Genomic DNA, 16,799 nt, shown 5'->3' on the forward strand with positions numbered 1-16,799 from the left:
GAAGCAGAAATAAAAATAAATGACTAATTACATTTCAAAATTTGGGGAAAAACAATAAAACACGCATTGAAAAAGGCATGAAGAAGGATCTGATGAAAAATAAAAATAGAAACAAAATTAATGCAAAACAGAATCTGAATCAATTCAAAAGCAAATGGTAGGTACTTTAAAACCAAATCTCTTATAATTAAGAGAAAAGGTATAATTAAGATAAAATGTATTTTAAAAATAGGAATTAGACATTTGATATCACAAAAAAGTACACAGGGACTATATTATAAATTCTGTACCATTCTATGAAAACATATGAAAAGATTTCAATGAGGTAGATTATTTTTCTGAGAAAAACTTAACATTCAAAATTGGCTCAATAAATAGAAAACAGTAATTTCTCTAATAAAAAGTAATCAAAATTTTGTCTTCTGAAAAGCTTTGAGCCATGTGGTTTTACTGTTGAGAGTTATGTCAAACTTTAATAAAAAGATAATCCAGATATTTACATAAAGACTTTTCTGAAATATGGAAAAATCCAAATTAACTTTGTTTTTTTTTTAAATCTGTTAAAGATAGTATTTTTTTAAAAAGTATATTACTTTAAGAGAATGAAGACAGAAGCCATAGACTGGGAAGAAATATATGCAGAACAAATATCTGATAAAGGCCTCGTGTCCATAATTTATAAGGAACTCTTAAAACTCAATAATAAGAAAATGGGGAAAAAGAGAAAAGAGGGAAATAAACCACAAAAGACTCTTAAAGATAGAGAACAAACTGAGGGCTGATGGAAGTTGGCGGGTGGGGGATGGGCTAAATGGGTGATGGGTACTAAGGACAGCACTTGTTGTGATGAGCTCTGGTTGTTGTACGTAAGTGATGAATTACTGAATTCTACTTCTGAAACCAATATTGCACTATATGTTAAGTAAATAAAATATAAATAAAAAATAAATTAAAAAAAGACAATAAAAAAAAAACTGTGCAAAATATCTGAACAGATAGTTTACCAAAAAGATATACAGATGGAAAATAAGCATGTGAAAAGATGCTCGACATCAGATGTTGTTAGGGAATTTCAGATTAAAACAACAATAAGATAACATTACACACCTAGTACAATGACTAAATTTCAAAACACTGATTAACACCAAATGTTGTGAAGTATGTAGGACAATAGGAGCTGTCATTCACTGCTGGTTGTGTAGCCACTTTGGGAGACAGTTTGACAGTTTCTCACAAAGCTAAACAGTCTTAAAACCATATGATCCAGCAATCATATTCCTAGATATTTACTCAAATGAGTTGAAAACCTATGTTCACACAAAAGCCCGAGCATGGATGCTTATAGAAGTTTTACTCAAACTTGTCAAAACTTGGGAGCAACTAAGGTATCCTTTGATTGGTGTATTGATAAACTGTGGTACATCCATCCAATGGGATATTTTCAGTGATAAAAAAGACATGAGCTATCAGGTCATCAAAAGAATGGAGGAAACTTAAATGCATATTGCTAAGTTAGAGAAGACAATCTGAAAAGGCTGTATGCTGTATGATTCCATAAATGACATTCTGGAAAAGGCAAAACTACAGACAGTAAAAAGGTAGGTCGTTGTCAGAGATTAAAGGAGGTAGAGGGGGAGAGATGAGTAAGTGGGGGGCACAGAGGATATTTAGGGCTTCTGGTAGACACAAAATAGTATATATTTATCAAAACACATAGAACTGAACAACGCCAAGAGTGATCCCTAATGTAAACCATGGACTCCAGTTAGTAATTTTTCAATATTGGTTAATCAATTGTAATTCATATAGCACATTAATGCAGGATACCAATAACAGTGGAAACTAAGTGTGGAGAAAGGAGGTATATGGAAACTATGTTTTTCAGGTCAAATTTTCTGTAAATCTAATACATCTAAGAAAATAAAGTCTATTGATTTCAAAAAAATTTATAAAATTCAATAGCCAATGTCCATAAATAAATTAGAAAAGAAGGAAAAATAAAACAACTATATATATAGAAAGCATTTTCATAAACAGAATTGCAAAAGTCTCAAATAATAAATGAGTAAACCAATTTGGACAGTTTATTGAAGAAGCCACTCAAGAAGCATTTTTTACCTGGAATGTATCTCAAAATTTATGCATGCAGCATATCATCTAATTTTATTTTATTTTATTTATAAAAATAATTTCAATTAATGGCAAAACTTCGTTTGGAAGGAAACACTGACGTCCATTTCTGGTTAAGTCTCAAAACAAAATTGGGAATAGGAGTATATTTCCATCCAATATTAAAATATTAATATTAAATTGAGTCAACATCATACTTAATGGTTTCTAATAAAGTGTGTTTATAGTACGAGTTTCAAGAGATTTAATGGTACATATTTCTTCCCAGCTCATAATCCCTCCTTCTCTAGAAACAGGCCCTTGAGGAACAGGGATGGACCTCTAGGTGTTATGACTACCTTCTGACCTTGACCACTGCTGATTGATCCAGAGATAGACACCTGACCTTCCTGAGGCTGATTAAGTTTGCTCTCCTGACAGACAGAGACTGGGAAGTAGCTGTAACTCAGCTTTATAACTGGAAGTGTGTGCTAGTTAGACTTCCAGAATTCCTTTTTATTTTTCTTTCCTGAGTCTTGATTTTCAACCCTGTTGGATTCTAGTACATTCTTCTTTCTGTTTAAATGTGTGAGATGTTTTTGTGTGTGCGTGGCTTGCAAACAACAAAAAACCTCAAGTAATACAGACACTAATAGGTGTTTTATGGTGAAAATGGGGGGATGTTGATTAGTGGACAATTTGGGAACTTAGATTATTAAACAAACTGAAATCTCTTTATTTTGGAACTTCTCAGAGTCAATAATAGGTCACTTATTCAATCACAGAATTTTTCTTGGAAGAAGATACTTTTAAAAGACTAGTATGCTATGAAACATACTTAGGACAATACTTCCCAAGTGGTATTCCCAATAAATCAGCAGCAGCATCTCATGACAGTATGATTCCAGAAAGTCTTGGCCAATTCATGTAGCATCTACAACAATCTATTGGTAGCTGAGGGGAAAATCCATTCACAATAGCAGCTGCAACAGGAACAATAAAATCATAAGATCCCTCAGATTCCTTTTTATTCCAAACTAATGGATTTCTTGAGGGAAGCACTTATTTGTTGTTATGCCCCTAGAAATGTATCTGGGCCGCACTTGGTCCTTCATAAATAAGTGAGTATATATTTCCTTTTAATTTCCTTGAGATTAAGAAAGTTTATGGTTACTATCTGTGGTTGAAAGCATATTATTCTGGGAGCTACAATAACATTGAAGAAGTCGGTCATATATCAGGTAGCTTTGATTATGTAATTGTTTATCCCAGACAATTGTGTTATAAAACAGGAAGCATACAGAGAATATTCATCCTATTGCTACTGCTGCTTTGTCTTCTGTTGTCACCACCAGTGAAAAGGGGAGAAATGAATTGCTGCTCTATGATTGAGTACCTGAGCATCCCAGACTTCTCCCTTTCCTCTCTCCCACACTCTCTGCTCCATTCAACTGGATGGATTGCTGTGTCCCAGAATTACCTGCTTTTCTGAAGATTCTCATTCATTCACAAGGTTACATAGTGGCTGTAATTGTGGGGAATATATTCTGTACAGTCTGACCATTTTAGATTTTAAATTTTAATAGGGGCTGGGCTCCTGAGTAAAGCTGGGTCAAGTGTCCCTTCTCTGGGATTCTGGACTTGAGGAAAAGAGAGAGGAGAAGGGAGGGAAGGGATGAGGGAGGGAAAGAAGGAGACAGGGAGGAAAAGAGGGAGACAAATGAAGGAAAGGAGCGAGGAAGGAGAAGAGAGGAGAGGAGAGGAGAGGAGAGGAGGAGAGGGAAGGGAAGGGAAGGGAAGGGAAGGGAAGGGAAGGGAAGGGAAGGGAAGGGAAGGGAAGGGAAGGGAAGGGAAGGGAAGGGAAGGGAAGGAAAGATGGAAGGAAGGAAGTTGTGTGTCTGTTGAAAGGCAGTTCTGTTGGAAGAGAAAAATGATGCACTGAGGAACACAATAATGAGATAGAGCAGTAGTTCCCATAGTGTTCAACTTTGATTATGATTATATGATTTTTCCTAGGATTCAGACATATTCCTTTCTTTAGCTCTGGGAGACACCTCCATGTTTTTATAATAACGATTCAAATTGGATTTCTGTCACTTGCAAGCAGAGTCTTGGATAATACACTTAAACTGTCATTTGGAGAAAATTACACTTAACTTACAAAGCTATTCTATTCAGCTGAGGGAGTCTATAAATAGATTAGAAAAACAGCAAGGGAAATCATAGATGTTTTGGATTTTGAAGAGACCTTCAAGAGCCAGAATCTGGAGAGATAAAGTGATTTGGCCAATTACCATCATCAGTTTGCCAAATAGTCTGGTTCTTAATGCTCTTTACTTTTTATTGCATTGCTCAATTTCTTGTTTCATTTCCTTTTGGTCGGCTTGCTCATTCTTTGGTCCTGTGTCTTTGGCGCACTGCTCTTCTGCTGATTCTCACATACATTTCACATATTCCCTTTCTTTGGCCCTGCATTTCACTGTTAGTATCAGGTTAAATTACTTTCTTAGTGTATCCTGTACTCAAACATGACAGTTCTCTAATTGATCTCTATTCTTTACTGGGTTTAAGTCACCTTAATGAGCTTCCATGAAGGGAATTTCTAGTCTCCAATAATTGCATTAGTTTGACGTTAGAACTGTGACCTCAGAGCAAAATAAGACATGAGAAATATACTGGATACAGTCAGATACCACTTAAATATTTATAGGTGTTGTGACTCTGCAGATAGAAATATGAAAACAATGCAAAAACACAATGAAACCTTACATAGATTCACTGAATTTCAGTTGACCTGGGTGGATGCTACAAACTCAAAGCAGACTGTAAAATCAGGTACAACAATATGTGAATCCAAGGCTCTTATACAGCAAGGCAACCCACATTTGAAAGGCATGACATTGGAACCCTCAGAGGTCTAGACGTGGTTTAGCATTGGCTGAAAGGGTCTAATCATGAGAAAAATATCCTGGATATTTTTGGTCTACATCCCAAGGTAAGGGGTGAATCGTATCCCTACAGAATTCATGGTTGAGGTCTTATCCCCCAGTCCCTCAGAATGTGACTGTACTTTGAGACAGCCTTTGAAAGAGACAAATTAAGATGGGGTCATTAGGGTGGACTCTAATCCAATCTGGTGTTCTCATAAGACGAAATTTTGCTATGTGAACAGACACCAGAGATACCTACACAGATGAGACCATGAGAAGAAATAGCAAGAAAGATGCCATCTGCAAGTAAAGAGAGAGGCCCCAGCATAAATCAAACCTGCTGACACCTTAATCTTGGTTCCAGTCTCTGGAAATTTAAGAAAATAAATTTATGTTGTTTCAACCACCCAATCTCTGGTATTTTGTTAAGGCAGCCCTAGCAAATGAACACATCCCGTAATCCAACTCAAATCTCCATGCAGTACTTACTAGAAGTAAATTCAGTTCAGAAGCTAATGTAAAAAATTATTTGTGATGAAATAATTGATTTTTTAGAGTCTTAGACCTTGGGATTAATGATAGGAATAGTCTGTAAATATATTAAGTATTTTAAATATTTTATAAATACCCATAAAAATATTTAAAATAGTTAAAACATTTATGAAACACTGGCATATACTCTCCAATTTAAATTGTGATATTTGAATAATTAATTTAGACATGATTTCAATTAAGTTTTATAAATTTACAAACCATACTGAAACTTTTAAGAGAACATGAGTCTTTATATTTATACATTTAAATTATTAAACTTACAAGAGTTATGTATATGTATATGAAGTCTTATTTGCTAGTTAAATTTTGAAATAATTAGAAAATTGAATGTAATGGAGATCACAAATAAAATTTAAAATATTTAAAGAAATTTAATTAAACTATAAAAGAACTCATAAAATGACAGTAAAAAAATTCACTGTCTATAGATAGAACAATAAAATTTATGCAAATACTTAGAATATAAGTAACTAGAGTTTTGAATTTATAAATGTAATAAATCAAATACTTACTTTATTTCAAAATAATCTCAGAATTACAGAAATAGTATAGCACAAAGACCTTTTCCCCCCGAAATATTTATACATAATTTGCTGACATGATGCCTGTTGACTCCCAAATGCTTTAGTGTAATTTCCCAAAATCAAGGATATTTTCTCATATAACCACAACATAATCATCAAAAGTAGGACATAGACATTTTACATTACTACATTTTGCATTACTCATCTTCAGAAAAATTCTAATTTCACCAATTGTCCCCAAATCCCCTTTATAGGATAAGAATGTAATTCAGAATCATGGGTTGCATTTGATGATCACGTGTCTCTAGTTTCCTTCAATCTGAGACAGTTTCTCAGTCTTCTGTTTTCAAGAACTTGACTCCTTGAAGATCTCAGGCCAGTTATTTTGCATAATGTCCACAGATTTTTTTTTTTCCTGAGTTTTCTCTTGGTTATATTCAGGTTATGTAAATTTGGCAGGATTATTACAAAAGTGATGAGGAGTTCCTGTGTTCATATTACTTGGTGGGGAACAAATTCAGTTTGCCTCATTACTAAACACATTCTCTTTGATCACTTTTTGAAAGTGGTGTCTTCCAGGTTTTTCCATCATTCCCTCTATAACTAATACATGTTTTGTGGGAGATACTATGTAAATATCCTGTTCTTCATCAAACTTTGCTTTTATTCCTTTCTGTGGATCCTTATGGCCTCATAATTTCCTGCTTTCTGTTGTTTTCATTATTTTGATGCCCAACCTTTCTCAGGTTTGGCCAATGGGAACGTTTCCAAGGTGGATCCATTATTCTTTTGACAAATCCCCTTCATTTTTCAAGAACTTCTTTGATTTCTGGTACAAAAAAAAATATTCTAGCCTTTGTATTTTCCCTGTCTCAGCCCAGGACATTTTCCCAAGGATCGCTATTTCCTTTTGGTAGAAAATGGTGGTGACAAACTAAGATCTGGGTGCTATATGTGCTCATCCATATAGGGTGTTGTTGCTTTGAGGCCCTCTCTTTGAACTGAGTGAGGGAAGATGTATATGTACATACATTAACATACATTCTGTATCTGTTGTATATATTGAAAATGATAAGATCACACCAAAATATCCCATTCTAATTTAACACGACTCTACTCATTCTGAGTGGATCTACCATCTCATGTCGGGCCATCAGTTTCCTGCTGAATACACCTTGCTCACCCCATTGGAACTCTGACACTCTGCTCTGGGCTTTCCCATTCCCACATAGCAGATTTCTACCTTGCTTGGCCCAGCTGATTGCCTTAGTACTAGGTTGTTTAGAATGGGAAGAGAATAGAAAGAAGAGGAAGAAACTAATATTAATTGTTAAACCACAAGTGACCTCTGAATAATATCTTTTCTGCACAAAAGCCACCTGCAAGGGCACATTAGGAAAGCATGCTTTTCTCTAATGAAGTCCTCACTTCTCTAAAATCTTTCAGTTTCTCTTAGATTTCATTGTCATGGGGTTCATATTGTCCAGGCACATAAACATATCAAACACTTCATTCATTTTATACATCATGTCATGGGACATTTCAGAATTTATTTACTCATTTAGGTCTATTGAAAACTTTGTATTTATATTTTTTTACTCTTGTTCTTCAATTTCAGACCTTTTATCGATATTCAACAAATTTAGTAGACAGCACTGCCACATGGTATGAGTTTTGGTCCACTATATTTGGCAACAGTAGGACCTGGAACATTTTTGTTTTGGAAGATCTGAGTTACAATATAGTCACTAATTACTATATCTTTAAAGTAGCAAGAAGATTCTCTCCCATGAACTGTTGCAGTCAGCCTCAGTATTTAGGGTAAAAAATTAAAAAAAAAAAACTCAAATGGGATTAATATCTACACCACACAAAGATAGTCAAGATTATGGTTTTCTTTCTAATTTCTTTATCAACTTTTATTATTCTAATTTGCCTTCCAGCTACAGAGCTCATTTATTATTCTAATTTGCTTCTGGTTACAGCATTCATTTAAATTTAGCAAGCCCATTAGGGGGGCCATCTAGCATGTTGGTAGTTAAGTCTTTCTTCTGGAAATGTGGTCAAAAATGACAGCTTGAATGTAGAGGTCTGTCTGGATAGGGATTCTAGTAGAGTTGTCACCTGGGGGAACCTAAAATATATAAATCATATTGTCAATCAGTCCAGTCCATACAGATGATGGGCATTAAATGAATTTTCTTCTTGCTTCAATGTTATAGTAAACAGAACAAAAAGTGCTATGGCCATGGAGACATTTTCGTGTTTCCTCTCAGATTCTTTTTCTTGAGAGTAGTGATAATTCCAATCAGAAGCTTTGAGTCCCTGGGCTGTGACATTGCTGAAAATATCTAGGGTCAAAACAGTCTCCAAGGCTCATGCTTGTCTAGACTCTACTAAACCCCAAGGGTCACTAACTCTGTAGAATTTCCAGTGAAGGACTTTGTAAATGCATGTGATCACAAGTTAATAAAGCTAAAAGAATCCTATCCTAATTTCAAAGAGTATCCAATAAAAAATGAACTCAAGTTTGGAATTGATTCAGACTAGTGGAAGTACCTGACCATAGTGGGTTTAATGAAAAGCTTCTGCTCTGTTTTTAAAAACTATCTGAACTGCTTTTCCCCACCTTCAAATTATAATCTGTGAAAAAAGATTTGCTCCTTTTACCTTATTCAGGATAGTCTGATAGTCAGGCTTCTACAGGGCTCCTGTGGGAACGAGTATTCACTAATGTGGTATTGATAAGAGAGAAGAGAGAGATTCTGAAAGAGTTGGTAATATCTACAATTAGAAAATAGTATTCAATGCACAAAAGAATGAAGTTACTTGCTCTTTCTTCTTATAGGAAGAGATAAGACATTTAGATGTGGGACTGGAGGAAAGTTTTGGTCCTGCCTTGTTCTTGTGGTACTAATTTCTTATGCTAGAGAAAAAATATATTGGACCCATCTCTTATTAAGTAGAGTCAGCAAAACTGTAAAGACTGAAATGGGCAAATAAAAATAGTGGGTGTCCTGAGTAACTCACCCAGCCAAGTTTTTTCTGCCTTTCATTATTTTTTGTGTTATTTTACAACTCTTTACGATGTGGAAAACTTGATATAATGCAAAATATTCTTGTCTAAAAAGATGCAAATTAATTGTACCCAGTAGAATTCAATTAAGTAGTTCCCTGCACTGAGTCCTATCTTGCATCTATTTGTAAATTAACTTCAGTTTTTCTTATTCCCTATATATGTTTTGCTCTTAGAATTCTCCTCTGAATTGCTTGCAACTTCCTACTGGTTCCCTCTGTAATTAGTAAATTAAATAAAATAGTTGGCACATTCATTTCATATCTGTATGAGAGTCATATCATTTTTATATGAGAGTTATATCCTTTTAAGAAAAATTATTTCGGAAACTACAATGCCCAGTGGATTCACCTGATGGCTGAGGAACCTGTATTGTTGGAGGAGTGCTGTACCTCATGCATGACATAAGTCAGGGCATTTCTTGGCTCCAAGAGGTAAATTCTCTGTTGTAACAGAACTTTCACTTTGCTGATCCTCTATTTCTTTACATATTTTCCATTTTACTACTTTTGTGTTTTGTTTTTGTTTTTGGAACTTTTACAATCAATAAATTATTTCCTACTGGTGACAGTAGTGATTCAGAATTGGGATTTGTGGCCAAAATTTTGTGATCTCTGTAAATGGAGTAATAGATTATAGAGATTTATTCTTTCTTGGATGTAAGACAACAGAGAATCTGATTTATTAGTATTTTATTTTATTTGTCTACTTGTGTATTTTGAGCTCAAATTAAGAATCTGGTGTTTATCAGGAAAGGAAACAACTTTTTGATATATGGACTGATAATTTTTTTGTTTACTTTTGGCCTGTGGCTAATGTTAAAATTCCAGGAAAATGAGGAAATCAAAGTTTTGATACTTGATATATGCTATATGTAAAAGGTTATTCTTATAGAAACTCAGAAATATTTCAGACATTTAAGTTCATGCAGTTAAGGTAAATTTTTGGCAAATTAGACGAGTCTAATGATTTTGGTATAAAAAAAATCTTGTAGTCTGATTTATCAGTGTTGGGTGTAATATAAGCTTATATTCTATTCTGCTTGGGTTTGCTTTTCTTAAATTTACTCAGGTATACTGATCAAATAAGCTAACATTATTCCTACACAATATTTAAGATAATGAAAAATGTAAATTTGTATTCAACAAAATCAAATCATTATTCTGATAACTTTATTTCAATGGTAATTAGGTTTTATTTTTAGTATGTCAGCTAGAAATTAATTCCCAAGATCTTTATAGGTAACATAAAACCTTGGCCTGCTATTAAGTTGAATTATATAATGAATATTCATTTGATATCTAGATAATTTCGAAGATAGAATACTGATCATTTAATGCCTAATTATTAGGCATCATTTTAAATTTATATACTTTTGCTTATATCTCATGAAACATTCCCATTTTGTCTCTTTAAAAAGGTATGTATGTGGCTGAAAAAAGTTGCAACATAAACTTGGCTTTCTGTTAAAATGCTTTTGGAAGAGGGGCGCCTGGGTGGCGCAGTCGGTTAAGCGTCCGACTTCAGCCAGGTCACCATCTCACGGTCCATGAGTTCGAGCCCCGCGTCAGGTTCTGGGCTGATGGCTCAGAACCTGGAGCCTGTTTCCGATTCTGTGTCTCCCTCTCTCTCTGCCCCTCCCCCGTTCATGCTCTGTCTCTCTCTGTCCCAAAAATAAATAAACGTTGAAAAAAAAAATAAAAAAAAAACAAAAAAAAATAAAATGCTTTTGGAAGAGAGACCATTGTTAATTTTCTACCTCTAGTTTTCTCTATGAAATAGAAGTTACTTTACACTATATATTAACTAACTTGAATTTAAATTAAAAAAAAGATGTTCTACACACACAATATTGCCATTGACAAATACATAATTTTATTATTTCCTTTCAAAAAAAAAACCCAACAAATAAAGCTGATAGGAATAACAACAAAAGAAATAGAAGTTACTTTGGTTAAAAGTTTCAATTAATATGAATGATTGAGTTTACACTAAGTAATAGGGACAGACTAATACCACTGTCTATGGGCTTTTGTATTCCAAAGAGAAAGTAGTTTTGTCTTATAGAGGAGGTTTTAAAGTAGTGGTTTTATATATACTTATACACTGTATAAATATATACAGTAGTGTTTTTCAGGCCTTATTTTTTTTCTTTTGCTCCTTTTCAGAACCCCTATACAATCTTGAGACTTACTGGGGACTCCAAAGAACTTTTATGTGGGTTATAACCAACATATTGGAAGCTGAAATTGAGAAATTTTAAGATACTTACTGATTCACTTGATGAGAGCAACGATGAATGTGAATTAAAATGTTAACAGAAATAACATCTTAATATTAATATAAAAATTATTTTGAACTACTGGATACACTGAGAATTGCTTTGATAGAAAAATCAAAATAAAGGGAAAATTTGGAGATAACATTTACTTGCCTTGGCTTATAGTCCTTGAGTTTGTAAAGAAGTGATGAAATGTACTAAAATTTTAGTAATGCTTTTCTTATCTTGGTGGGCTTGCTTTCTTTATTTACTGGTTCATTCCTTTGCCTACTATACAAAAGATTTTTTTTTTCTTTTTGACCTTCTGTGTAATCTCTAGATAGCAAATATTCTGCATCTTATAAGAATATTTTCCTGTGCTTTATACTGAATTTATTACATTCTTGATTAACAAAAAGAAAGAAAAGAGCAAAGAACAAAAATTCCTCACTTATAAAAAATAAGGTCTTTACAATCATTTTAATGTCCATATTTATTTAAAATGTTTTATTATTTTAAATATTTATTTAATAATATATAACTCTGTATTATATGATCTTATCTTTTTTTTTTTATTAATTTTTTTTTTCAACGTTTATTTATTTTTGGGACAGAGAGAGACAGAGCATGAACAGGGGAGGGGCAGAGAGAGAGGGAGACACAGAATCGGAAACAGGCTCCAGGTTCCGAGCCATCAGCCCAGAGCCCGACGCGGGGCTCGAACTCACGGACCGCGAGATCGTGACCTGGCTGAAGTCGGACGCTTAACCGACTGCGCCACCCAGGCGCCCCTATATGATCCTATCTTAATAAATGTCCAAATATCCTCTGACAATTTTTTTTCTAATTTTTGCTTTCCCATCATTGGATTCTAAGTATAGAGAAAATTAAACGAAACTTTACACCTACTTTATACTTACTTTCCATGACCATTTAGTTATTTGCATAGGTTCCATTAGAAGCTGTTAATTTTTTTTTTTTTTTTTAATCAGGGTGTAATTGTACAAATGGAAAAACCAAGGTTTTGCTTGCAATGTCACATTTGAAAATAATGCTCACTTAATCAGGTAGGAACAGCCATTCTTCAGGGATTAAGTTTGACTTTACTTATGGAAGCAATGCCTACAAAGCCCTGGCCTACTTCTTGGCTTAGAAAGTCTAAGAATATTATATATTAAATAGATGTAACCTTAGTATATTTGGGGGACCTTGAGAAAATAGGAATTTACCCAAATTTATAGGTATTTCAGGTGAAATACGGTGGAGAGCATTTCTTGGGCTTGGTTTCCTAGCCTCAGGTCAACAAATAATAGAGGGTTTTAAAAACCCAATTTGAGATTCCTTATGAAAATTTCCAGACACAATTTAATTTAGTATTTGTTCAATGTTGTATGGTTTTAGAGCTTACAAAGGAAACTTAAGGTGTCCTATATGGTAAAATAACACTTTCACTGCATTTATGTAAACAACCAGGCAAATCTAATGGCACCAGTCTTATTTTATAAGAATAATCATTCTTTGAATTTATTATGCTAAAAAGAGGAAAGGAGACTGTCAGAAAAAAATTGAGAGAGACTCCAAAATGGGAAAAAAACAAATAGCAGCTATCATGACTACTCACTCATGTAGGTCTTCTCATCTTTAACCGGTATTACAAACCTGTAAGTTGTAGAAATCTGATAATAATGCAAATAATTCATGTCCATATAAATGCAAAGTAGTGTTCCTTAGAATGCACCTGATTTTTGCATTGATGTTGACAGGCCAGTTTTGTGTCTATTTGTAAATTCATTTCAGAATTTCTTATTCCCTTTTCACATCACTGCCCTTTGAATTCTTCTTCACACCAATCATAACATTTTACTGGTCGCCATTAATTAATGAGTTAAAAATCTTTGACACATGTTTATTTTATGTCTATATGAGAATCACGATTCTACCTTCTTTTAAAAATTATTCCTTAACAACACATAATAAGAGTTCTAAAAACAATTTTACATATACAACAAAAATAAATGATGCCATTGGTTGAGAAAATTCAGTACTTAGGAAAAACTCTGATTTCAAATTCACAGCACTGTAAGGAGCTGCTAAAAGACTTCTACTTGAAGGTCATTACTAGTTCCCAAGAGAGATGGGACTCCTAGCCAAATATAAAATAGAAGTAAAACAAGTTATTGGGATAAGATCAATAGGTATAAATTACTGAGAAATAATACTTGATTGAACAAAGTAAAAAGATTCCAATATTACTCCATAAAATCCTAGAAAAATTACAGATTTAAACAACATATCAAGGAAACCATAAACTAATCTAGAAGGAAATATAGGTCAATATTTGTTTCAGTCTTAATGTAGAAATCTTTTTAAATATAGAAACGCAGAAGAAATCAGAGAGGGAAATTAATGGTTTGAACTATAAAGTTTAAAGTAAAAAAAAAAAAAGTTAAAAGTAAAGTTTATAAAAAACTTTATAAAAAAAGTAAAAAACTATAAAAAAAGTAAAAAAACTTTATTAAAAAAAGTAAAAAATAGTTTATAAAGTTTAAAGTAAAAAAAAACCATTAAGTTAAAAAATGGATAACTAAAATATATGTCACTAAAAAGTATGATAGCCAAAGGTTTCCTACCTTTTATATATAGAATACTTAAAATTCGATTAAAAAAAAAAACCTTACTAAAACTCTATATAAAAGTGTGTAGAGGACAATAACAATTACAGAAGAAATATAATGTGCTAACATGCATATGAAAATGTTCATCCCTAATAACAATAAAAAAGAAAATGAAAATGACTCCAAATAAAGGTGAACTATAAAATCAACAAGCTTAAAAAGTATGCAGAATAAATAGGGCATGGTGAATGGTCAGCCTTCAATAGTTTAGTAAACTGATATTGACTCATGCAAAGTAGTTTGCCAGTATCTCTATAAGGCTTTACTATATATGTATCTATCTTTTCATGAAACATTTTCCAAGTTAAGAATCCATCTTAAAGATTAAATCAGAAACTTGGTAATAGACAGTTGTTATTTAAACTTGGAGAGAAAAACAGAAACCAACCTAAATGTCCATAAATGGGAAATTCCTATGTAAATTATGACTACTTCATAGGAGAGAATATTATTTACATTGGTTTACAGCTTGTTTTTTCACTTAATGTATCTTGAACATTTACTCATACTAGGACCTCAACCTCACTAAATACAGCTTTATTCTTTTTTAAGACTCAGGTATATTATTTCACTGAGCTGATGTACCATAATTTATGTAACCATCGCCCAGTCATGGGCATATAGATTATTTCCAGCTTTGAACTATTGCAAGGAAAAATGATATTCTTTTAGGACGTCCACTGTTTCTAAGTTGATACACAAGGAAGCAATATTCATTCACTGAACACCTATTCATTGGCACATTAAACACATTTTCTTATTTAATCTCCACAACAACCCTTTGTGAAACGGTTGTTTTTATGGATTTTACAGATGAGAAAATAGAGGTAGAAAAGTGCTCAGAGAGATTGAGCAATTTGCCCTAATCACAAAACTGATAAGACCTATTTAAGTCTTACTCATTTTCCCTATTTAGGCCCCTCTCAAAAGGCCTTTCCCTGCTTGAGTCCTGGTAGTTATTCCTGTCCCTTTCCTACTCCTCCTCTTGTTCTACCAGCCCCTTCCAACTGCTTCCATGTATTTTGGAGAGTCCTCAGGTCTTCAATTTTTAAGTGGAATTCATTAAAAGATTTATGATTTCAATATCCTAAACTATTATTATGCTACTTGGTGTGTATGACCATATGTGTTTTTTTGTTTGTTTGTTTGTTTGTTTAGCCAAATACATGAAATTTGTCAGACTTTTGAAATAAGTTGTATTTCCCAAAAGATTAAGAACCTATCCTCTGGAGCAGCGTCATGTGCTCGTGAGGTAGTTTTCTGGGGTACCAAGTTGGGGCTACCATTTGTTTGATTGTGTTTTACACTGAGATATCCCAGCCAGCAAAAACAATTGAGAAGTTGTCAACATAAGATTTTCCACTCTTGCCAATGGCCTTGATCACTGTTCATGCTATTGTGTTCCATGTTCCAATAAACTTCGACATCCCTTACTCTGCTTTGGGATTTCAGTGCCTCAGAAACTCTAAGCATCTGCTGGGGTGGAGAATGGTTAAGAAGGAGCCATGGGAGTTGACGACTGGTTCAACTGTTGAGACCCAGAAAATATCATGCTCCCTTTGAATTAGAAATAATCCCTTAACTGTGGTTTTGCACCTGCAATGACTCCATGCCTGACTCATGGGTTTTCTGGTGTCTGTTTCTTTGTCATTAACTATCAGGTCTTTGAAATCATGGAGGAAACAATTCTTTTGTTCTTATTTATTCATTTCATTCAGCCAGGAACCTAACCTTCCACTCTTTCTAAGGCTTCTCATTCTAATTTGTGACAATAAATTTTGCAAAAAAGTGAGCGTGAATTGGGACTAAACCTCTCTTGTTCAAATTTCTCCTTTCTCACTTCCTTGTTGGTCTTATTATACCTTTGGTATAATGTTTGACTAGGCTGCCATTCTAGTTCAAAGCTTAAAGCAGCATTTTTTTCTTTGTCATGTATATTTTATTGGGATATGTTCTTTTCACTGAAGATATTCAACTTGGAAGTGTTATCATTTATACTCTTATTACTAAGCACTAATATACAAACAATAATTCAAAATTTTATATTTAACCTTTTTCTTTCCTCCAGCTCACCTTTCTTGTCCTACACTTCATATATGAGTTCATACATTGGACACTTAACAACAATGTGCTTATCTCTGGGGGTTGTTCTGTAATACTGCATATAAAATTAAAATCAGTTTTTCAGGTCAAGAGGAGGGCATAGCATTTAAGTTTTAGGAGTTCTAATTCATAAAAGCTAAGCTCTGTTATGTAATTTTTAATGTATTCCTCAAGGCCATTGATTTTAGCAGCAGTTTGTTGAGTAAATACTTAATTTATATGTGGTAGACTTTCAGTTCAGGTATACCAGGTGATTGCCCAGGGGAGAAAATGTTTAAAAGCTTCTTAGTATGTGGGTGTTTTAGGGCTATAATCAACCAAACATTCAGTAATTTGGGCAGCAAAACCAGAAAGTTGGCAAGGCCTCAGCTTTACTTAATAACTGTGCCTGTGCCACAGTTAAAAAGGAACATTTACAAGAGGCCCCGGAGGAAAATCTAGGAGCCAGAAGAGTGGTGTTGGTAATTCAGTGTCCCTTGCTCTATTAATTCAAGTTTGCGTGGGGTTTGAGGGAACACTGTTGGAGACTTTGAGGAAACCATACCTTTGCTTAAACATATTCTATTC

At 33.6% G+C, this 16,799-nt stretch overlaps 1 protein-coding gene across 2 annotated transcripts in view; it reads right to left on the bottom strand.

The window, feature by feature from the left end:
• Positions 1–8,004: 8,004 nt before the first annotated feature.
• Positions 8,005–16,799, bottom strand: part of CFAP299 (cilia and flagella associated protein 299) — a 591,216-nt gene continuing 582,421 nt past the window's right edge. For both annotated transcript variants that reach the window (XM_086704767.1, XM_025922322.2), the window contains exon 6: positions 8,005–8,252. In XM_086704767.1, the coding sequence (XP_086560893.1) occupies positions 8,157–8,252 (96 nt within the window). In that variant the 3' untranslated portion in view covers positions 8,005–8,156. The remainder of the gene's footprint in view (positions 8,253–16,799) is intronic.

Source organism: Puma concolor, chromosome B1 (genome assembly GCF_028749965.1).
Source record: "Puma concolor isolate L17-30 chromosome B1, mPumCon1.1.hap2, whole genome shotgun sequence".
Lineage (NCBI taxonomy): Eukaryota > Metazoa > Chordata > Mammalia > Carnivora > Felidae > Puma > Puma concolor.